The 25,492-nt window shown below is 41.2% G+C and overlaps 1 protein-coding gene across 1 annotated transcript in view; it reads right to left on the minus strand.

Annotated features, from left to right (window-relative positions):
- Window positions 1-25,492, minus strand: part of DMRT1 (doublesex and mab-3 related transcription factor 1) — a 58,204-nt gene that overhangs the window by 1,561 nt on the left and 31,151 nt on the right. Inside the window, exon 4 of the mRNA XM_050986955.1 lies at window positions 23,420-23,582. Within this exon, the coding sequence (XP_050842912.1) occupies window positions 23,420-23,582 (163 nt within the window). The remainder of the gene's footprint in view (window positions 1-23,419; window positions 23,583-25,492) is intronic.

Here is a 25,492-nt window from a genome sequence, read left to right on the forward strand (position 1 = left end):
CTTTGATGCATATAAGGGATGACTAAGGCTCTAACATCACTCTGCCAAAGCAGACTCTATTATTGTCTTTTAGAGCTGACATAAATTTTTAACTCCAGGGAATGGGATATTAACCCTATATTACATTTTTTTCCCAGCTAAAATACAAAGAAAAGAACACAGTGCTTTGACTTGAGGGAGTGACAAGGTAGTCAAGACAGCTTCCAACAGTTTTTTATATGTTCTGCAAATGCTAATTGGAATCTGGAAAGAGGAATCTGTCTGCACCATCATGTATTCCTTTGCTATGTGGTCAAATGCACAGAACTGCCAAACAGGTCTCCAACTCCTCCAGGACTGAAATAACCAGTGCACTGATCTGCACTTAGAACAGGCTGGAACTGCACTTACATAACCTGCAGTTGGGAACAACTGTTTACATTTTTAATTTTTCTAGCCCATCAACCTCGAAAACAGTAAACGTTGCAGAGTCAGAAATGATCCTTATGGCTTCCAAGAGCGAAACTCTCTTCTGCCGTAAGAACAAGCCAGGAGATTCCTAAAGGTTACCTTTCCTTTTAAGTGTTTAAGCAGGGTTGGTATCAGACTCCAAGGAGAAGTCACATCTCCTCAGTGTATGGATGAGGATACCACTTGTCTTTCAACTTCACTTCCTCTATTAATCATTTCATCACGGCCTAAGAGCTCCAAGGACTTGAAACAAGTGTAAACACGCAGATTACAGGAAGCAAGCAGAACAGAGAAACACTTCTTTCTCCTCTGCAAGGGAAGCAGTACAAACATACTCACTGTATGGCCCAGTCTGCACCACACTCCTATGATCTGAAACACACATTGTGCACTATTTCAGGTGAGTGTCTTCTTGGAGTGGTTCATGCTTTGACTATTTTGCAATGACAGAGTAGAGAGCTCTGCAGGTCCACATGCCGGTTTCTAAGGGGAAATCACTAACAGAAAATGCAGAATTACCACCTCTCCTGATGTTGTGCCTGCCAACAATTGCAGCTTTGGTAGGATATGGCCAGGTCTAGCACCAGGAATCATCTCCTTCTCCATAACATGCCTTGCATGATGCAGTACTGCAGCTGGTATCACCTCAAGGGCTGCTGGCTCAAGGGCTCAGCTCTCCAACACTCAGAACTTCATTCTGCTCTGATTTAGCAAAGCCCAAGGTGTGTGAAGGATTAGGACATGCTGCAAAGATTTTGTCTGTTCCTGGACTCCAGGACAAAAGTAGGAGGGAAGTGACTGAGGTTAAGAGGGGATAACTTTTTGTTTAATCCCAAGTAGCCATTGGGCAAGAGGTTTATTTATTTCAAAGGTTTTGTTAATACTTCTAAGCATGCATGTACCTGAAGTGATGTAAAGGCCCACTTTTAAATACTGAGCTCTATAAATCTTTGATCTCTGTGACAAAGTTTCAGAAAGTGGTTTGTTTTTTTTTTTTTTTAATCTTCCAAACACTAAGAATCCAAAAGATTTAACATGCTACAGTACAGTATAGACCTGTGGAAGAACACAGAGGACAACTTTTTTTGGCAGACAGACAACCAAATCTGTTTCTTAGCATCTCAAGTGGTGGCTCCTAAGTGTCCTGGGCAAGTGAAGCTCCATCAGTTTTTCCACTCACTTCCAAATTAATCAAAATTTTGCTTATTAGGCAATTTGGGCTATATACCCTGCTCTCTGAATATGCAGAAGTGTATGTAGTAAGAGCCACAAAAGTGTATGTAGTAAGAGCCACAAAGGCTTTAAAAACAATCTGGCATTACCAAGATTTACCTTGAGCAGGTAAGACTGCTACTTCTGTATCCAGACCTGGACTACTTTATTGAACAGCCCTCCACTGCAGTCAACAGTCATTGCAGTCAAGTAAGGTGCAGTGAGTAGGTGCAATGCTGATAAAAAGTACAAGATACTCAGATTGGGACTTGTAGCTATAAAAAGGCAGCAAAAAGGAAATAAGCCATTCTGTTCCAGTGTTTTAATCATACAGCAATAAAATGTAGAAATTCCAAGTTCAAAGAAACAAAAGCCATGTTCTTTTTGACTTAAGTATATGAGTTTCATCTGTTTGAGGCTTGTGGCTGATCCTCCCACAGTTGTTACACAGCCCTTATCTGTGTAAATAATAGTACTGGAATTGGGTCTATGACAGTTTTTAAAGACCATTCCTTAATCTAATTAACTTTTACCCTTGGGAAAGCACCTGAATACTTTTGAGCCATATGAATCTGAAAAAAAAATCAGCTAATATCACACAGGAAAAGTACTAAGAAGGGATCCCAAGCACAGACACAAAACCTTATGTCTTCTGACACTGCATTGACTTTTAACTTGAATGAAATTTTAACTTGAGTGATCCCCAAAATTCAGTGGACTGAAAAGACTAATACACTTTCAGTGATGCGAGAAATCAGAAGGACATACATGCTTGGAAAGTATATATTTTCTTGAGGATATATTTAAAAAATGCTCAAACTCTAAATAAGGATTAATTTGTAAGAATTTAATATTGAGTGGTACAATTAATTTTTTAAAACACTTTCACCTTTCTTAGGCAAAGGAAAGTGAGTAAGTATGTCAGGCCCACACACTGCTAAGGGTCACTCACTTCTTCCTGGTGTGCATACTTGTGCATCAGCACAGCCACACATGTAGGATGGAGAACTAGATGCCATTGGCAGTTTGATGGCATGGGAACATCACTAAAGCATGCCTAAGTTTTTGGCATGGGAATGGACAGGAACTGCTCTTCGTACTACCTTCTCCTCTAAAACACTTTCCTTCTGCAAATACTACTGCTGTTGCAAGCATCAACTTCCACTCCAGGCTACACAGATCCCACATATAGGCTCCTGAAAAAAGACTGGCCTTGGAAACCACTGGCAGTCAAGCCAAGAAGCAAGAAATGATACCTGCACACAGGGCAGAATAAGAGAAAATGGCACTGGCAGAATGAGAGAAAATTGGCATCTCCTCAGGATGCCAATTCACACCACTAGAAGACATAAAGAATGGCTGGCCATGCTGGCGACTTGGTGGCTTGGAAATAACCACAGGTCAAATTCAGTTTGAAAACAGTGTCCCTTTTCCACCCAAGTCAAAGGTACCCTGTTAGTCTCCTGCTCAGATTGTTGCCAAAAGGGCTGACTTTACCTCCCAGCATCAGATTGCCAGGCCAGAGCAACCAAAGTAACACTATGGATACTGCCTGACAAAGCATTAGGTCAAAAGCCCCAAACCAACCAAACAAATCCCCAAAACAGTCAGTGCTGCAAAATCAGCCACTAGGAACCAGAGAATTATCAGAATCCTCAGCTGCTGTCTCAGCAACTGAGAAGACATACAAACAAAGGAGAATGGGAGAAAGCAAAATTTTCCGGTTACGGAGAAAACATTAGAATGGCAGCGAGAGTGTCAAGGTCTGTCCTCACATCGCTGTAGATGATAATAGGGCAAGAAGCAGCCTCCAAATAAACACATGCAGGAAGGTCAAGTCAATTCTTTCAACAGCTGCCTCTCACCTTGGGAGTACTTAACCCTATATTCTTGAACAAGGGCTCAACTCCTTAAGCACAACTCCTTAAGCAGAGTTAACTAACAAATGGTCAAAACAAAAACCTACCTCGGTGATACTGCTCATGTGATCTATTCCTGTGTGAATGCTCCATTTAAAAAGATGGAGGACTACTGACTTACACCAGGGTGCAAAAACTGCTCATAAGCCAGCCATGCAATGTGTTCAGTCTCATATCCTGGTATTTGGCCCTGTGCAGATCTAAGATACCAACAGACAAGAGCCTGTAGGTCTGTGGGCTCCTATTAGGACACAGTGAAGCTTCAAGAAGAGATGAACTTGAATCAGCTGTGTTTCAAAATTTTCTTTGAACACAAAGATTCCAATTTTGCAAAGCCTCAGCAATGCATGCTCCTGAAGAATGTTTACACTTGGTGAATCCCAAATATATATTATTTCTTTTGCTTCTACTCTGTATGAACTAAAGTTAAAACACCACCAAATTGTTATCTTCTTCATTACATCTCTCTTGCTCAGGACCACCAGGATGAAATGGCTCTTACTGAAAATTCCTGCCAACATCCACAAGTGCATAAATGCGCTATGCATTTCTGTATTGACTGTCCTTCTCCTCTGTGCTTCGGGCCTCATCACAGGGGAACCAGGGGATAGCTTCCATGAGGATAAATCCTGGAAGCCCACTTGAAGCCAAGGGTTTCTGCTTGCTGCAGCTGGTCACCACAACATAGTGTGAGTACAGACTTCTTTGCAGCAGTATGATGCGCACCAATGTGTAAGATGAGGAAGCTGATACTAAGCAGTTTACAAGGGGAAAAAGAAAACTCAGCTATGGTTTTCTTAAAAATAAACTCCACATATTACTTTGATCAGCTGAAATGACTTTGTGACTGTTCCTGTGATCAATCTGTAATGGACTCTTCTGTGCTGACCACAATGCAAATTGACTTGCAAGAACACAGGAGTGATGATCCTTTTCTGCTTTGCAAACTATTAACACTATGGAAACTTGTCCAGTTCTAGAAACATATGTCTGTGGATACTTTCCTGCTGAAAAGAAGGTACAAGAGCAACAAACAGAGCTGCTATTTGATGCAAAAATAAAAAACAAGCCTAAGGATCTTGAAACAAATGCAAACTCCATCTGTGTCTCTTAACACAGGTGTAGTATTTCACTGCACTGCCCTTCTCCCCTTCTTAAACACCTACTCTAGTCACTAACATTTAAGGCAATTAGGATTATCCTGGATGCCCACAGTAGGACATATTTATTGTGTATTTTCATTTAGCATTAATTTTTGGCATTAGGAACTCAGGATAAAAGGTAAAGATCTGAATAGAGATCTTTATTCAGTATGCTTTACCATGGATTATCTCAATTCTTTTCCAGTTCATGCTTGCAGTTTTAGGAACTAAGAATGTAGAGCTATAACTGATGTAATTAGAAACCAGAAGCCGGAGAAAATATTCTCCTGTTGACTCCCTCACCTCTGGTTTCAAATTCTCTTACAGTAATATGTGAAACAATCAAATAAGAATTTCCACTTCTCACCCTCTACCAGCTAGACAAACAGGTTGCTAAAATGGTACTTTGGAAGCTTAGGCATTTTACTCAGATTCCAAAACATAGCCTGAAACTATACTAATCTTCTATAAAGCAACTGCCCTTCATGCCTGCATGCACAAACTGGAGCAGAGCAGTACCGATGGACCAACACTCGCTCTTATCACCAGCTAACTGTGATGGTGGCTAACTTGATGTCATTAAGCCACTGCAGCAGGCTAGGAAAGGCCTAGGATGAACAATCTCAGAAAACCTCAGGTGTGCTGAGGTGAGTACCCTTGCTCTGAATGACTGGAAAGCGACATGCAGAATTCAGCTGAGAGAAGCTCTCTTTGTCTGGCAGACATGAATGGCTACTTGCCTCTTGTAGATGTACTCACCCCAAGCGTTCACTCTACTGAGTCAGGTCCCAGCCAGACACACCTCCACAGAAACCTCCCCAGTTTGCATTCCACTGCCAGGAACCCTAATGACTAGTCCTCTCAAAAAGAAAGCATTATTTTCGTAATTTCAAAAAGATTTCTTGCTGGAAGACATGAAGCAAAATGTTCTCCAGCATCTCAACATAAAGCAGGCATCTCCCACTGTTGGGTAACAAGGTAAAACAAGCATTTCTGTAGATTGAGTCATCTGTACAGGAAAACATTCTGTACGATTACACATAAAGCATGACAACCTTGTAACAGAAGAGCTGGGATGAAGTCACAGACTTGACCTATTTTCAACCTGGTAGTAAAACTACAAAGAAAGGCATCATGATTTAATGCAGAAAGTATCTCCCTTTTCCCTCCCTAGCCTTCTCCAGTCCTTTATTTCATCCCCTGTGTTGTCCTGGGCAAAATGCTGTGCAGCAACATGGGGAATAATAATGAAGAATAGGTGGTGCATTGCCAGTACTGCAGAGATACACATGCTTCTCCTTCAGGCTGTAACTCTTGACTAGCAGACCTACTTTTGGAGATCCTTACTTCCCTCAGATATTCAGGGTCCAGCAGAGAACCCAATGGTTTGCACTGCTGTACTCTGCATCAGAGTCCAACAGGAATTTTTGAAAAACAGAAACCAGGCCACTAACAAACCATTTAAAGACTCAAGATTAGAGAACAGCCACAGAAACATAGGAGGCAGCACTGATTTCCAGCAAAGGAAGATTTAAAAAGTGGCTGTGAGGTATAGGGGATATTTGGACATCTGTCACTAACTGAGGAGCAGCAAGGAATCTCAGAGGAATGAAGTTATTTGCTTCATCATGTAACAAGACTGTGACAAAGCTGGGACCTTCAATCTCTCTATTCCTGGAAGTCAGACACTACTTCTCTATTCCACACACAACACTGGAGACCGATTCTCCATCAAAAAAAGATGTTCCTGGTGTGTTATACTGAGAAGACTGACAAAAGACAGGCAGTACTGAGAAAAAAATGAACTTCAAATCCACTCTTTGGATTGCTTTTCTTACTCTTACAGTAGACAAATTCTAACACCAAGATTAGAATACAAACATATCAATCATTTCTCATGAGAAATATATAACTATCTTATCAGCTGTCGGTGCACAGGCCTAATTTTCTATTTTGAGCATTTTATCCTGCCAGGACTGGTTTTGCATGAAATTTCTGTGCTGTGGGGGCCAGAGTTTTGGAAATCCCTAGACTGTCTCACTACTGGGCACAGTAGCAAGGCAGGTCTTAGCACCCCACATGCCTTTCCTGTGTGGTGACTTTCTGAACCCAGATCCATGAAATGAATTGTTTTTACAGAGGTTTGGTTTGGATTTTTTTTTTCCCCCATGAAAAGAAGACAAACCATTCCACAAATCAGAGCCACAAGAGGTCACACAACCATGTGAACAGCCAGCAACCCTTGAAAGCAAGGCAAGAACAGCAACAGATTGCCTACAACTCCAAATCTTACACAGGAATCATAAAACGGGTTGGTTGGAGGGGATCTTTATGTTATCCAGTTCAACTCCCTTGCAGTGAGAAGAGACATCTCAAACCATATCAGGTAACTCAAGAGTCCATTCAACCTGACCTTGAATGTTCCCGGGAATGTTCCCACTTGTGAACTCTCTGGACAACCTCTGCCAGTATTTTACTACCATCATTGTAAAAAATTTCTCCCAGTATCTAGTCTGAACTTGCCCTCCTTTAGTTTAAAATCATCCTATCTACTAAAAAGCTAGTCATGCCCTTATCAGCCCCCTCTAACTACTGAAAGGCCCCAGTAATGCCTCCCTGGAGTCTCTTCTCCAGCCTCAAAATAGACTCAGCATCCTTGTGAGACTGTTGAGGAAAGAAAGCCAGCTGAATCCTCTGTTGGTTCTGTTCTAAGTCTGCAGAAATACTTGATTTCAGCAAAACCAGTAAGTGGGCTAGATTTTTCCGAAGCAAGTTGTTATCAGAACAATTTCCAGCCAGCTCTAAAAAGAGGATATGGTATTTTCTCCTGGCACCCTTGAGTTCCCCCAGGCACAGTTAGGTGACGTCATGCTAAGTTTGTGGAGACTGATTATTGTCCATCTCCTCTGGGTTCTGCATCTTCTCCTATGCTGATGACACAGGCTTTTCCATTCATCCCAAACCCAACCTTACCAGCAAATATTGCAGCACTGAGGTGACTGAACAGACAAAAGGCTTCTTTGTGGTACGACTGCTGATACTGAGGGTGCAGGTGGAGATAGGAACTGCTTCCTGTTTCAAGGGAAGACCTCAGATGTTCCCTTCTACATCTGTCTCCTGGACCAATACAGGAGACAACCAGGGAGTCCCAACTCCTGGGGCATATGCATCTGGGCATCACTACAATAAAGCTGCCTTTGTTTTCTAAGATACATTTCTTTCAAACCTGTCTACACAAGAAGTTCATTGTAAATAATTACCTTAGAAGCATCACTTGTCCTACCTAAAAATGCACAGCCATTTGCAACAGCTGAGGCAACAGAAAGTTTTTTGAAAAACATGGTTAATTTTAAAGGAAAGAGTACACTCAAGGCTCAGGATAATGTTACCAAGTAGCAGAGTATGTGGAGACACAAAAGGCACAAAGTTTCTCCCTTGCGTAGCTGCGCTAAACGGAAGAAACACGATTCCAAAAGATTTAATAATCACATAAAACCTTTCAGTATTCAGCACAGAACTCCAAATACAACAGGATTTTGGCTGAATGTCTCTCCATTCTTGGGTCAGAAAGCTGTTAATCTTCACTAGTGTATCAGGAACAAAAATATAATTTGCACCACACCAAGACTCGCCATGTAAACGTAAATGTAAATGTTAATTCTGGTCACTTTTCTTCATATATCATCCTTGCCAATGTCGATTTATAAAACAAGGATGAAATCTATGCTCGGGCTCATCACTCCTAATGCTCAAAGCATAATCACATAGTTAATAATCAGAAACTCAGCTCTTACAGGTTTAACAATATAATTTTAAAGCACACTGTCTCAGTGCAACAGTGCTGTATTATATAGCTTAAAAACTTTTTGGACATAACTTGCAAACTTTTGGAAGTCAAAAGGCTACTAAACTATCTGTCAAAAATACTAGGTCTAATGCAAGTGATCTGTTATGGTAAATACATTTTCAACTTGCAAATAGGTTCATTTACATTTAAAATTCTCCTATAATTCAGCAGTCTCTGCTGGGAAGGGAGAAGACAAAGATCTGCAACTTGTAACAAACACACTTGCAAAAGAACAGGAGGTTTGTCATGGACTTCAGCATGAGCAACACTATATTCACCTTTGACTGTGCCCAAAATTGTGTAAGAGGAAAGTAAAAGCCTAATCACTTACATCTTACAATTTAAATGAATCTGTAATTTAAAAAGCCCAGAAGGCTTAAAGTGACATAGTATTACCATGGTATTACCATTTTTAATATTAACTATAATCTGGATACAAGTTCAGCAGATCTGCAGTAAAATGGTTCAACGAGCATTGATGAAATACACAGCACAAGATGGGTATGTGCAGAGTAAAAATGTTGCTACTTGTTTTAAAGTGAGATTTATTCCCCCCAAAGTTTAGGAACCTTGCTGCAGTAAGTCACAATACTTGAGTAAATAGGGACAAAAACAGAACACAAAACATTTTTGAGGTAGTCAAGTAAGTTAAATGAAGTTTCACACAACATTAGGCTTAAGACAGATCTGTTGTGTTGTATTTATATTCATTTCCATGAACACAATACAAGTAATGCTGAGTTGTGTGCCATCAGCTGGAGGGCACGAGCTGTGTCTAATGATGCTACTGGTGCTGCCAGCTGCATCTCCACAGGCCCAATGATGTTTCTACAGCTCACCTAGTGATGCCCACCCGGTGAGAAGGTCAACCCACCAGTAGCCAGCATTTTCTTCCAGATCCTGACAGCAGCAGCCCAGCTAAGAGGACCAAAACTCCTCTGAGATCACACTGGTTACAGTCTACATGCTGTAGAGCCTGCCAGTAAGCCCCAAAAGCCTTGGTTGTGTTAGCTTCTTTCAAGGGTACTAGGTCCTCTTGTGCCATCTTTCCTTACTAACACTGGAATGGGAGCAAGTCTAGCCAACAAGTTTCAACACGTACTTCCCTGCCCTTGCCTGGCACTCACTGAAGTCCAGAGAGTGATAGTGGCAGGAAAGTCCTAAAATAACTTAAATAGATAAACAGAAATTAATAATTTTACTGTTGTCATCTGTTGTAGAGAAAATTTTAAGACAGGCCTCTGGGCCCAATCCAGACCCCAGTGGCTGTATCAAGGAGTGCCCACCTCCAAGGAAATCACTCCAACACTCCATCTCAGTTGATCTCAATAGTGCTGAATGCAGCTCTGGTCAGTAAGAAGGTCGTTTGACACTCTAAGGGCAAGGGAGGATGAAGGTAAGTGAAAACTGGAGCTCATTCTCTCCTGCATCATACAGCCCTGCTGCAACCCACCACGGACATGGAGCGCTGAAGGGAGTCAAGAGCACGGGCTGCAAGGAGCTTGCACAACACAGTAACTCATACGTGGGGCTGGTCAGGGACAAAGCAGGGGTTTTTCCCTCTCCTGAAAGACAGGGAAGGCAGTCCTACTCCCCACACACACAGCAGCTGAAGGCAGGAAGAAAAGCAAAGGAAATGGGCCAAGTTGGAAAGTAAGAGTCACAGTTACAGAGGTCAGCTCCACAGCTGAGAAGGGGCAGATATTTTCAAACTACAAGCCAACCGTCTCCTGAGCCTTTTAAACTACAATTAGGCAGTTGCATATTCATTTTGGGTAGTCCCAGGGAACTGATGTACCCATCTAACAGGAACACACCAGACCCTCTTAACAAGTCATTGTTATTTCCCTCTGATGTAGACTCTGTTTGCACAAACCTGAGGGCAGCGCTTATGCCTTTGGAAAAATTAGAGACTCAATCCACAAAATTAAAGATCCTGAAAGCATTTGTGATTCAGAGAAGCACTGGGGCAAGATGTGTTGGTAAAGACAGCTTTACAAACTAGAGTTCATATTTATCCAAGGGAGGAAACAGCAAAAACTAACATGAGCGAAGTCTTGGATTTAGAATAATCAGAAAAATTTATACTCAAAGCTATCTGAAATCTGCCTCAAAACTGAAATTTATCAAAATGGGTTTCATAAACCCAAAAGCCAATACAAAAACAGTCACTAAAACAGTGTAAACAGTTGTTCCAGGGTGGGAAAACAGAACCCTCCTGGCAGTGACTGCAATTGCTTGGAGACAGAACTTGAAAGGCAAAATGATTTATAAACAAATGGGAGAGAGCTCTCATTGATTTTTCTTTTCCTTTTATGTCCAGAAAGGAAACAAAACTACTGGCCAACTGGACTTGGAATGTTCTTTTACTTTCAGCAGTCTAATACATGATTAATACTATGCTTGGAATAAATAACCAACCTACACATAGCCTAGAGGGTGTGATTTATACCTCAGACAAATCTTCAACTTGAGAAATCTAATTGATTTAACAGATACTGTGAGATAAACATCAGGCACAGAGCTTTGAAACTGGCACTGTAAAATTATGAAAAAGCAGGGAATAAGTGCAAATATGTAAATGCTAATGTTACAGAAGAAACAAAATTAAAATTGTTTAGTTTTTTTCAATATGAACTACAGTGAATACTCTATAAGCTGGCTCCCATTTTTTCCTCATCACTTAGTAAAATGAATCCCCATGAATCAAGTCTTCAATTCCCAACATAATTCAAAACCAATCTCAAGATTTTGTCACACTTTAAAGAAAAGTGTATTTCAGAAATAAACACTCCCTCCAGTCCTGTCAAAAATTTTTTTAGGGAGCTGTAATCCACATACAAAGGCCGTCAGCTTTTTTTCCATCAGCCTGTGGGTACCAAGTGCAGAACCTCTAGTAGCAGAGGTGGGGGCACACTGTAGGGAAGGGTAGGGAGCTGCTGGCATTTGCTGCTGCTGCACCACTGTGCGTGAGCCGTGACACAACAGGAAATGTGCAAAAGGCAATCAGTGGACAACCACCCTAGCAGGTCTCTTTGGTCTTCTCCTTAGAACACCAACAGCAGTGAACAGGTAAAAACATGGTCCCTCTCCTAAGTACAGAGGGTAGAGCTGAGTCTCTCTCCTATTCTGATTATTCACAATCAGCATTAATATTTATAGATTATCATAATTTACACATGTGGAAGCAGCGAGGGGAAGTAAATACATTTATGCACACAAAACAAGTTCACTGGCTTTGCACCAGTATAGCATTACAAGTCTGGTATTTTTCTAGTGCAGGAACATTTTGTCTTGTTCTTTGTGTGTTCTCAGTACTGCAGACTACCAAGATGTCACAAGCAGAAAGCAGCTGTAACACTGGCACGTCTGATCTACTTCAACAAGTTTGGAAGAAATGAAATGTAATATATTATAGCCTATTTATGTCTGCAACAATTACCCTTCAAAACCCGAAGGAGAACAATGTAATTGAAGGTACATGCCTTCTTCCCTGCAGAAACCTCAAACAGCCTCAGGCAAGAGCCAATACAGATGTAGTACAAGGCATTAAGAGTGTTGGATGCTGTAGCTAGCAATTATCCTGGTATTTAAACAAATCTATCGCTCATCAGGAAAGCGTTTAGTGCAGTAGTCGGAGCGAGACAGGCTGACACGGAGCACAGCTACTTAACTGTCCCCTCCAGCGATTACACTTGCTCAGACTGAGTCATGTCAAATTAAACTACACATTGACTTTTCACTTCTATAAACATTAAGGTATGATTGACAATTCTTGGATGCTTTAGGGTAGACATTATAATCACCCAACGTACTGTTAGCTAATTTGTAGCACAGTTTTTTTCCCCCTATCCTGAGCCATTTCTCTTGGACTATTTTTACAGTGGTCTATAGATAACATCTGCTTTGGCTTTTTGCAGGGCCACCATAATAAAAGGTCATTACCACCATGAGTCCTTCGTGTGACAAAATAATATAAAATTAAGTGACTTGACCTGGTCTACAATGTAACAATTTTTTCTCTTAGTCCTGGCCCACACTTACCCCTTTAACTCAAATTTGGAGATGTCTGGACAGCAACAATTGGATGCTAACACTGCAGTAAATACTGTTAATGTGGCATCTAGAATATTTTTTCTAATTCCTACCCTAAGTCATGGAGATCTCTTCGGTCTATGTCAACAGACACTGCAAGAGGAAGGCATCACCTGGCAGAATGGGAAATTAAATTATAAGCTCTACAGAAGTGTTCTGAGTACATACTCATAAAGACCTCAAGCTTACTGAGGCCATTAGAACACCCCTATGAGAGGGCACCACTTACTGGTGGCTGCCGCTGAAGTAAAGTTACTAGAAATTGAGCAGATACATAAAGCAGTCAAGGTTGTGAAGAAATACACCCCTTTGATTTTATATGCAACATTGTGCTGCCTGAAACCACTATGATATAAATGACAGCTTTACTATCTATCCCACTAATTTAAGCCACAAAAGTAATGGTGTCCAAACTTTCCCCTCTCAAAACAAAAGGAGTTAAAAAAACCTACATAAATAATACTTAACACTTTTACCACCACTGCTGTCACCTCCTCCCTATCCTCTACACTCCCTCCTCCCTAAGAAACCTCACCAGATTTGTTAAAGCCTCTGATAAAGAAGTAGGTGGGATTAATACTGTATCATTAAGCTAACTATGAATACAAATAAGACTAAAATGCTGCTGGTAAACCTCGAAGCCTCTATACTTAACATGACCAGTGAATCTGAAGCTTTACCTTTATTTTGGCTGTAGCAGACTAGAAGATCAATTTCACAGTGTTGGCTTTTTCAGATATATGTAACAAATCAATGAAATAAAATTAGAACTGATAAACACACTTGTGAAAACTGTTCTGAGCTAGAAAAGTACAGTTTCACTGCAGTATTAGCACTTAAATAAAAAACAAGTGTAGGAACTGGAAATAGGTAAGGACAAATTAAGTGTAGCTGTCTCTCCTATCTGGTAATAAGAACTGCAGTCCCACTCCTTTTTCCACTTCTGAACTACACTTAATACCTGAGCACAGGTCTCAGAAATCTAAAATTAAATATAACAGTATTTCAGATATATCTCTCCCTCTGGTTGAAAAGTCAGGCAATAATAAAACCAAAAGACTTCAGTGAAGATTCCAGAAAACGACAGCTTTGTTTCAACCTCAGAAGATAAAGCAGTCACAGCACTGAAGACAGTGAAATACAACTTAATTCACAAGCTTTGCAGAACAGCACTAAAATAAAACCACACAAAATCACAGGAAGCATTTATAAACTTCACTATCTGTCTCAAGTATTTTCTTTCTTTTTAATCCATTAACTACCACCAAAGTACCTAACTTTTACTGAAGCAAGTTATTATCCTTGTCTGTAAGGCCAACCAGCACAGCGTGCTTTCCACTTTATACAGTTATTACTGCTTAACTCCAGAGGTGTTTCTCAAACCCCCAGCTGCGCAAGACAGCACATTTATCTCCAAAGACTCAGTCTCAACTTACTGATACATAAAGTATCTTGGTTGTATTTTGCACTGACTTCCCACCTACCTAATTAGACAAAGGCACCTACTATTTTATGCTACTCTCAATGACCTTGTGTCCACACTGCAACTGAAAGGACTAACACAAGAAAGGAGAACATGACCAATCCCAGCACACAGCCAGGTGTACAGTAACTTCTGTAGTTTTTGTATTTTAAAGCTTCTGCCTAAGTTTTCCCCAAATCTTCTGCTCAAAGCTTCACCTTCCAACCTCTAAGAGACATTCACAAATAAAAAACCCACAAAACCCAAACCTCTTCAGCTCTGTTTAGTGGTTACCAGCCAACTGCATCATCTCTACTATGGATAGAAAACTCTTTGAAAAAAGAATTTCTTGAAAGGAAATGGCTACTTCACTGAAGAGGCAACACTAAAACACAGCACTTGAACAAAATACTAAAATACTTAGTAAGAAACAGCATAAACATAAGACAGGGTCCTGTCAGAGAAATCTCTGAGTGTATGCAGTCTTTGTACATAGAATGTGTGCGTAGCATATGTGTATCTACATACCCATGTATATCGATCTAGGCACCCACACACAAGTGCAGGTATGTGTAGATTATATATATTATATATATAAAGCTAACTTTCAGTCCTCAGAAAACAAAAGCTATCCCCATATAACAGCCAAATTCCTACATAACTCAATTTCGACATCTCATCTGGTGTGAACTGCACTCATTCCTAGTGTAAACCCCAGCGCGCTCTGCAATGATATACTGTAATGTCACATCGCAATCTGGATTTACTATAAAGGGCTGCTGACGAGTTTCAGAGCAGTAAACATTGCTGCGAGGTGTATTTCACACTGAGCTGGTTTTTATGAAGAACACTTCACCGCCCAGCCACGGCACCCAGATGATGAATGGTGAAAGATGCATGACAAGCTTCATCATTGTTTGTAAATCTTAACTGTTCCTGCTCACTAACTCTGCAGGCAATTTTCAAAGACAGCGGCCGACAGAAGGACAGCACAGCTTTCCTGAAGGTTATTCAACTTGTACTTGGCCTGAGCTATGCCTGTGAGGAGCACTGGAAATAAACTCGTTGGCTACACTGAATCAGAATTAAAAACGTCTGATGAGCAGGCACACTGACGGTTGCCAAATTAAGAAAGCCTGTTAAGTAGCCTTGGTATCTGTCCCCTACCCTGCCCCGCAAGATTACATGCATCAAGTGCAGGGAATGTACATCAGTATTATTTACACATGCAATATAAATATGCATATTTATAAACAGGCAGAATTAATTATGGGCTGTCTGGTCCTGCTCCCACGTGATGATTCCCTGTTATCCTGTGCAGTTACACATCGCGCTCCAACATCTCCCAGCAACTTTGCCCACTGCTTGTAGGGAAGCTAATTCTCCTCTGTCAGAAGTACCAGGGGAAAGGAAAAGACAGAAAACTACTCATAGCATGCAAGCATGGCAATGGGAACAGATGCAACCCTTCTTTGTTCCTCTAAGATCATTCAGGGAGCAGCACCATGGACTGCAACAACCACTTGCCAAGAGTCACAGTTCAGCTCCCTGCAAGAGGAAAGCCCAGTCTACACTAGAGAGCCTTAGTAATTCCTTTTCTTTTCCCTTTTCCTTTTGAGCTCTTCTGCTAGAGTCTCTCACAATCTGCACAGGGCTACTTTATTAGCAGAAAAAGCTGCAGAACTAGCTCAGATGGAGACTCTCACCTGAGCTGCAAAATAGGCATGAACTGCAAGGTGCTCTTGAGAGGCTCTTCCACACTGAAAAATTACAGCTAAATACGGAGTTCTCTCTTCTCTTAACCAGACAAGTTACAAGGGTGCAACTGCACATTAAAGCAAAGCAAAGAGGTGTGTGGTATCACTGTTACAATTACAAATCATGCCTAGATAATCACTACTGTCCTGACAAGATGTCTTCATTTCTTTTCTTCTATCACTTTATGAAAAAGTCTGATAGTTGACTTCTACCAATTTTTGTTGCAGTGGGAAAAATTCTATCCAGAGGTAATAAATTTTGTATTCTATTTTGTATTCTATTGTATCCAGAGGTAATAAATTTTGAGCATCAAAGCCATACCAGCTGTAAAAGAAAGCAGCTCAACTGACAGTGTTGATTTTTTTCAGTGAAGGACCCAACATCCTTTAAAGCATGAAGAAAAATCCCACACAACCTCATCAGCTATAGTAACATCCACCATCTGACATACAGAGAAGCTCATACATGCACAAAGTTAAGTCCAGGGGCGCAGTGGGTATAAGCCACTGGTCTCGCAACATATGGCTCTAAAATGCTTGTAACTGCAGAATACCTTGAGAAACCTTCCTCTGTTAAGAGAATTTGAAGCAGAAGAGGGAAGGTGTCCAAGGAAAGCTAACAAAGCCATTATGTATACACTCCCTGGCAGGTGCACAGAGAGATGCTGACGCACTGTGCAGGATCCAGTGCTACCAGGGTGGCACCACTCTCCCACTGCTGGCTCTCTGCTGCCTGCTCAGCAGGGCTTTTCCAATAGGAATTGATAGGACACTGCAAACTTTTCATAGAAGGAAACTGAAGAAGTAGAGATTTTGGCAGCACACATAAATGTATGCTTTGGATCTGGCACCTGCCTGGGCCAAGTGTACCATTAATTTAAGTTTCTTCAGAATAGAAGGACTTTCTTCAAATCCTTGTTTTACCAACTCAAAGCCTGAAACTCGTAACAAAATGCAGGCTTCAATTCCAAAAACGCTGCATCCTTGGTTCCACACAACATACTAAACAATGGAAAAATACATCCAATGAAGAAAAACTCAGTTTCTCTAACAACTATGCATGTGCATGTGGTTTTGCAGGTGTGGGGGGACAGGATACCACTGGCAACTGCTGAGGGTTCAGGCTGTCCCACTCTCTCTTGCTAGGATGATGAAAAATGAAGGCATTCCCACACAGTTTCCACAAGAGCTTATAATTCCTGCTAGGGGATGCTAAAGCCTCAGTCCAGAAATACCTATGTTTCCACAAAAACAGGTGAAAAGCCTTCAAAAATACAGTTTTTTCCTACTACTCTGGAGGTGGGACCAGTGGCTGCTCCCATATCAAACAGCAAGAGTTTGTCAGTCACCCTGACATGAATCAGCAAAACCTGCAAATCAGAAAAAGTAATGAAACAAGCCTCCAGCCATCCAATGCAAAGCTGCTCTGTGTGCTTTTGAGTCAGCATAATATAAATGTTGCATTTACAGAAGAAACTACTAAAACGAGCCTTTTAATCAGGACTGAATTATAGAAGAATGCAAAAAGAAAAGTTCTTATTACTTTATTTCTAGTAATTCCCATCAGACCTTATAAGCTGATTTTAATATTGCTCAAATCTTCATTAATACAATCTTATTTATAAGACAGACCAGTAATTTATAAAAAGACTTCCATACACAGAAAAATGAGCTTATACTGAATATGTCTTATATTATCAAATATATTTTGATAGCTGTCATTACAATTATTGAAATTATCAAGTACGATTAATACCGACATGAATCAGGGTTAGGAACCCCATTAGTTTAGAAGATAAAAAAAGGCCATGCACAACAACTGTCTGTTCAGCCACACCCAAAATTCCAATTTTTAATGACAATGACATGTTAAAAAGTCATCTGCCTAAAGAGATCTATAAAACATTGCAATGTGCATGCAACATAATTAAGGCATGCAGAAATATAATAGAAAATCTGCTCACCGTCACTGTAATCAGTGCCAAAAGGAAGCTGCATGCAGCACAGCCATTGAAGACTGTAAGAAGCAGAAATGAGAATGCACAAAAAAATAAACAGCTGCCCCAAGTTCAAGTGACCCACTTGAAGAAACTGTTGAACATCTACAGGTTTTGATCCTTACCCCTTTCCTCTCTCTTATTTGGTGTCACCTCAAAATCTATTGCTAAGAGTTTGATGTAAAATGATAGTGGAAACTAGTCCTGAGTTTTCAGCAAACACTGCTTGCTCCTTCATCATTAAGGACAGATATTCTTGAGCAGAGATCACTTTTTAAGCAAAAGATGCACAAACAGACACACATACATAACACACAAGCTAAATACTGATGAATTTCTGGGACCAAAATTTTATCCTCCACATACACTCTGCTGCTGAAAGCCTTCCAAACTCAAGATGACTTCTTGTGATGCTCTCCAAAGAGGTGTGCAGAAAAGGAGTAGAAGTCTGTCTCACACCTGACAACACCCAGACCACCTGGGACTGAAAGAGCTACTCTATAACTTGGTCAACTTGGCTAGCCCACTGACAAAAGATAATTTGGACTATTTGCTACGGTTGTTTCCCACTTCTTAAGCACTTTATTAGTATAGCTTTGTCAGTGCATCTTCCCAGCAGGCTGCAAATTAAAGAGTGGACAGAGGCAAGGCTTTTTGCTGTTCTATGGGGTAATTTCTCAGCCATACCAAACAAGCCTGCTTTTTTTGCAGTTCCATCTTTGCAATTTCAGTGCTTGCAGAAAGCAGCTCAGATTCAGGGAAATGGTTTCAGTGACTTTTTGCTTACCAGGACTTCTTGAACCTACAGCCAGGTGACACCTGTGGCTCTGAAGTTATTTACTTGTTTGTCATGGCATTAACTTCTAGGACATATATTCGGGCAAAATTAAGATAAATAGGAGGCTGCAAAAAGTTTTGGTACACAAAAACCCAGCTGGAAAGAAAACATCCAATCTTTGTATCTCTCAAGCATGTATCTGGGGCACATAGCATTGCAGCAATGCTTTTGTCAAAGTGAAACTTTTTATCTTAAGCAGGGAGATGCCTTCTAACACACCATTTCTTGCAGAACTACTGGAAGAGGCTCTTTACAGAGCTGCTCCAGATTGGCCAGGCTTCTCCCATGGTCAATACTGTTGTTGATACAGCATCCACGCACAGAAGTAAGGCTGAGTCTCTAAATGCAAATTCCAGAAATGTCTGCGTCGCTTTCATTTCCACAACTGTAAAACTGGGCGTACCTGCCAGGTGAATTCTAGAAGAGACTGTGAAAAGGTGTTTTAGTGCTGGAAGTAGTAATGCTGACACAAAACTGCTGATATTTTCTGCATCACAACAGTCTTTTCTTACATATCTTTAGGAGAGCACTCAGACTCCTGCTTCATCTTTAGGCTGCAAACACAGCACTGCTCCAGTGCTTCATTCCTTGTATTTCCAACACTCATGACACTTAAGACATGAAAATAAAAAAATTCAACACTGTCCAGCAGCTGGAACATAATTTTAAATGCAAGACATTTTCTTCACCATAGATAATTACACCATAATTATGGTGTAATTATCTCAACATTTCACACAATGACGACAGAGAGGAGGTTTCCCTCCATGCCAACTTTAAGACCGGGTAACTGCTCTAAAATCTGAAGTGTCTGCAGATACAGGGATGTTTATCCTTTGCATCTTTCTATTTGAATGTTAAATTTTTCTGCTACTTTCCCAAACCTGGCAAACACTTTTATACAGATAAGCAAATACTGCACTTTCATGCAGTGTAAACAGGACCCAGAGTGAGGCACATGCCTTGCATGTGCTTTCTTGCTCTCTCAAACCAAGGTTTTGCACAGGTTATTTTATAAATGCTGGAGAGGCTTACTGAAAATCAATGGAAGGAGTCAGACTATTCTGGGTAGTGTGCCAAACCTAAGAAGCTTCAATAAATAAAACAAAAAAAAACCCTAAAAACCCCACCAAAAAAAAACAACACGAAAACCAAAACCAAAACCAAAACAAACCAACCAAAACAAACAAACAAAAAAGCATGCAGTCCTACAGGAATCAATGGGAACAAAGTATTTGGCTTTTGGAGATTAAACACCCTGTTGTGTCCTACTCTCACTTCCCCACTTCTCAACTTGTCTTCCAAAACTATCCTTTTCCATGTACATGCATAAGATTTGACAATCTTCTCATATGTATTTTCCTCCCATTGCTTCTGCAGAAAAAAAGAGAAGGAAATATTTTGCAGTACTGAGTATGAAATCCCCCTCCCACCTAGAAATTACTGCCTAAAACTTTAAACTTGGTGACCTAAGGAATCCCTCTAAAAATATCCTTTTGCTGTCTCTCACTGGTTTATCAACTTTTTCTCCCCTTTTTTCTCAGTTTCTGCTGAAATGGCAGCAGCTGTGCTTAGCTGGAAGCAAAACATGTTACTTAGAAACACTTCAGACTGCAAGGAGATTGACTTGATGGTATTTTGCCACTCAGAAAACATCAGCCCATTACTATGTGCAAGACACTGTAACCTGCCATGATGGTCCTGTACAAGTGCCAGAAGCTTCCAGAGATCTTCACTTCATTGAAAGAAAGTGTAGCCAGTTCATTTCTCATCCCTTTTACTGTAACTGGTCTAAGCAGACAGTTAACTTACCAGAACAAAATTAGTTAATGGTCTCACTCAAACACCACAACAACACTGAACTGTCAAAGCCTCTAAAATGCCGAAGCTGTAGGTGAAGTGCAGGTAACAGACTGTAGGTGTGTGTATAAGACCACTGCAGATTTTCTGCCTGGGAATTTAACAGCCATTTTTGATAATGATGCACATTTCAGATGTTTTAAAAATGTGGCTAAAACCTCAGGGTTTTTTTATTTTGATTTGCAGCTCTTCCAAGCACACTGTCACCCTTCTGCAAAATTTCTGGCTTAGCAATACATAAGTCTTCACAGTAGTCTTAAAAATATAATCTCAGGTTTGCTGCAGGAGTTTAGGTGAAGTTTTACATCTACATTATATAACAAATTAAAATAGATGATCCTAATGTTCCCTTCTGGATCTAAAATCCATCAAAACCTATTTTTAAAGAGAAAGGAAGACTCTGAGCATGATTACCACTTCAAACATATAAAAGGAATGCATAAAGTAGTATTTGCTATTTTAAAAATGCACTAGAGTTGTCTTCAGCAAGTAGCAATGACTAACCCTGCAGAAACATGTCACTTAGGCTTCATAACAAAGAGTCAGCCATTGCAAGGACAGGACAGAAAGCTCAGCCAAGGATCACTGGAGAAATACTTAAGAATGTATCTTTTGTAGGAGACAGCAACTGCAACATGTGCAGGTCAACACTTCGGAGAAATGACCCACCCTCTTTAATACACACGATCCACCCAGCACTCACACAGGTGACAATAAAGAGGCAACAAACCTCTAACCCTCTCATGTCTGTGAAAAGCATCAGAAGAAAAATATCATGGAAGAGTAAATCATATATTTTGCTGAGGATATTCTTTTGCTGGAGACAGAAAAAGTGAAAACATCTCCTCCAAAAACATTCTTAAGAAAAAAGAAGATGCTTCTAAGAAACCTGTTGGCTATGATCCTGCTCACGGGTTCCAATTTCTTCCAAAAACATGGGTGCCTCTTTCACCCACTAGCTCCCTGTTATGGAAAAACACTTCTTCAGAGTCTGGAAAATGCTGTTTGATCTCAGTAAATTACATCTCACTGCTTGTCGGTTTCTGATTGATGGTGTAACTTAGGGAACAATATCTGTGTGTGGAATAGTGTCTGGAGAAGCAGTCAGGGATTATTGAAAATACAGTATTTATGCAGTTTAAAAATCAGTGGAACATTACGTATAATTTTTTTTCTAGAGTGATGAAAAATTACTGAAGTGCATTTGGGAACAAAGGGTATAAGGTCTTTTGTCTTTTTTTAAAAACACTTGGCTGGTAAGACCTCTTAGTGAGTTAGTAGTGATGGATGCAAGAAAAAGTGTCAACTGCAGTTGAGCATAAAACCAACTGCTTCTCCAACCAATGGGCATAAAGGAAGACGTCACTGTTCACTGGTGGTTAGAAAAGAGGGAATAAAATAAAGTTGAAGAAAAGAGAAGGAAAATGAACCAAGGATCACTGATTTCTCTAAGCCATTTAAAACTACTGGAGAAGGAGGAAAAGTCTAAGGTTTCATCACACCATATGCTGTTTCTTCATCTATCTAACATGCCACAGTTAGTTGGAAGACTTTGAGAAACAGCCACTATGAAAGAACAGCCACCTCCTCAACAGAAACGATTCTGGAGTTAGTAAATACAAGGGCTCAGTGCTGACTTACACAAGCCACAGGTATGGCTTTATACACACTTTACCTTCCAAAACATCACTTGGATCCCTAAGGTCCTGTCCTGACATAACCACATGACACAACTTGAAGAGACACCAGGACTTCAGCCACAGAAAGACTGAACCTACACAACATACATCCCTCCACCAGACAGAAAGAGAAGACTAATTTCAATGTAGAAGGAAAGAGAAGCAAATGAGGATGGATGTTATCAGCGCTGTGACTCAGTGAAATAAAAAAGCCAAACAAAAACAACCCACTAAAACTTGGCAGGTGTAAAGTGACTGAAAAAAAAACTTCCCACAGAGCATATAAAATTAAACTGCCAAGTTCATTGATTGGTACAGAGAAACAAAATGTGTGAAAAGCTTACTGTCCGGGCTCAGGATACCTTTGAATGCTGGAGAGTGTCAAGATTTTGTTCTCTGTTTCTCTTATTTCTCCAGCATCAATTACTGACCTGATTCAGTGATGGAGAGGCAGCTCAGTGGAGTTGGATTACTCCAGCAGAGCCATGTTTTAACACCTGTGTTAGCACAGTCTGCTACGGGAATAAGGGACAAGGAAGCGCAAGAAATACTCTCAAAACCACGGGGTAAATTCACCAGCACTGGAAATTACTGCGGATTACAGTAATCCTTAGGAGAGCCTGTAACACAATATGGAAAGAAAGATTTATCTGCAGTAGTTTTAAATTAAGTAACATGGTATGATGAGTTTGAAACACAAAACCCAGAAACAAGTCTGCAAGGAGCTTCATTATATGGTTGGGATGCAGGAGTAGTTCCCACCTGCAGTTCAGAAATGATGGCAAAGGCTCAGTGGGAGGCCTGTGAAAAAAATCACAGCATTTCTGAGAAGAAAGGTAATTCTGAGGTTGGAGCATAAATTGTTATTTACTCATGTGAGGGAGCCAGGTGGTAAGCACCAAAGAAGCATCTCAAATGCTGTACAACTTAAGAGACATACCTAAGTGCAGAAGGTACAACTAATTTGACTCCTGAACAATGAGGCTTCTAAAGTGCAAGACTACATGACTGTACACCATCACTACAAGCCTTGCAGAAGTCAGCCACTATCTTTAAAACAGCTGCTTGATGATGCTTAGCTTCCTTCCCAGCAGTAATCCACGCCTCCTGGGTGTAGGTCCAAGGCAAGGTGTTGACAGGCGCCCAAGTGGGTGCACTTACCTCTCACTTTTGACTCTGAGGAGGAGGGGATGTCCTCAGAGGTCAGGATTTGGGGGAGGCACATGGGAGCGCCAACCCCCTGTCCCAGGTAGGAAGCAGGTGGGTAGTAGGAACACATGCGGTACTGGGAGCTGACGGCGTGGTGTCTCTCCATGCCCTTCACCTGTCAGGATAGAGAAATGCAACAGCAGCCTGTGAAAGTGAAGCCCCAGTGCCATGGGGGCACCCTGCTACTCCTCGCCCCCACCCCTCCATGGCTTTGAAGGAGGTCACAGTGGGCACATGGGAAGTAAAATTCTGACATGCCAGCCTTGGATTTTTGATTTGGTGGCTGTGAAGCTACCAAACTGCCTGCTGCTGGGTCACATCTCACACCACCACACCACCTGTAACTGCCCATATTGACCAGCAGCAGCAGCAGCAGACCTATGTCTGTTTTACCTTACTGCAGATGGAGATGCATCTGGAACACAAGAAAGTACCCTTCACTGCAAGCAGCTTCCTGCCAAGTCCCCAGCATACTGCACACTCAAGTGTATACACCTGACCAGTGTCAGAGGTGAAGTGTCCATCCAGCTTCTACACCTTCCCAAAGACTAACCCATCCCAGATTGCTGCAGCTGCTCTGCCAGGGACCTGCTGGGTGGCTAAGGAGGAGAGTTCTGTTGACTAACTCTCACAGGATCTACTCCATGGCGCTGAGCAGTGCTGTGCCCAAACACAAGCACACTATTTTTCTTACAACAGCATAAGATGGGAAAATATTTTCTTGAGTTACTGAAAAAAAAGCAAGTTGTGTTTAGACTACACAAGAAGCTGGTTGTGAAGCCACAACTGGACACTAGTAAGCAGGTCTGCCATGTCAGCACAGCATCAACTAGATTTCCCTTTTCCCTTCAACAGATTGCAGCAAAGTGGCAACACTCAGAAATCAAAGTTTTTTCTACTCCAGTGCCCTGATACCATCCAAACTGACCTCCTCAGAGGAGTGGTAATGATTTCTTAGATTTGAGTTTTATGAAAGAACTAACAACATTATTTTTTACAAAGCCCTACAAAGCCCACTGCAACAAAACCCAATGCAACATGGCCTCCGTGCTCCAAAAATGCAGCCATAACAGGAAAGATAAGACTGGCTGGTTTCTCTAAGTATGCTGGGAAGTGAATGACTGAAAGACAGAAAGTTTCTGGGCAGAGACAAGCTGTCTCTTTTCGTACCGGTTATGATAGTAGCAGTGCCAACAATAATGCACATCCAGCTATGCCATTACACAATGTCTGTAAGCAGACATGCCTGACAGTTTTTTCAGCTAGGTCCCACCTCAGGTCTGCCTCCTCCATTGTGGTCCTTGGAGCCCTGCCCCTGAGCCCTTCCCAGGCTGCAAAGCTCAGAGCCAGGGAGCAGGGGAGGCTGGGCACACACCTGCTGTCCCAGACAGCTGACCCATGCCAGCACACCTACAGGGTCTGGTCCTGGCGGTAGGAGCCACCAGCACTTCCCAGAACCACTCCACAATGCAATCACTCCTTGTTTTCCAAGGGGAATTCCCTGTAAGGATTCCATGTTCATTTTCATATGTCTAGCTAATGAGGCCCAAGCCACATAAAATCCTGTTGGTGCTCTCTGAGGCATGTTTTCAGTGAGATTAGATGCACAGAGAGAGGATAGTGGCTGTTTACAGGAAGCAAAGTGCACTTCTGCCTGACTTCTGACAGCAGCATAGTTGCATATACTTGCACATGTACTGAGGGACTTGCTTTTAGCTTGTGAAAGTTAAGAGTTTTATTCCTATAAATTAAAGCAGTACTTAAAATTTTTGTTTCTCTACCTTCACATGCAGAAAAGGTTCAACAAGCACTGAAATTTCATCCAGAGTAAATAGTAAATTGCTCCTCAAAAATTTAATGAGTCATCCTGAGGAAGTCTGAACTCAGCCGCTGACATTGCTTCTCCTCTTCTGACAAAGGGAACTCTCCTTTTTGGAAACAAGGCTCCCTCAACAAAACATCGCCCAAAAGCACAGTCCAAAGGGCATTTTGAATCTGCACATCTGCAAAGCTCAACAGCTCTGG

The sequence above is a fragment of the Serinus canaria genome, chromosome Z, assembly GCF_022539315.1.
Source record: "Serinus canaria isolate serCan28SL12 chromosome Z, serCan2020, whole genome shotgun sequence".
NCBI classification, from domain to species: Eukaryota; Metazoa; Chordata; class Aves; order Passeriformes; family Fringillidae; genus Serinus; species Serinus canaria.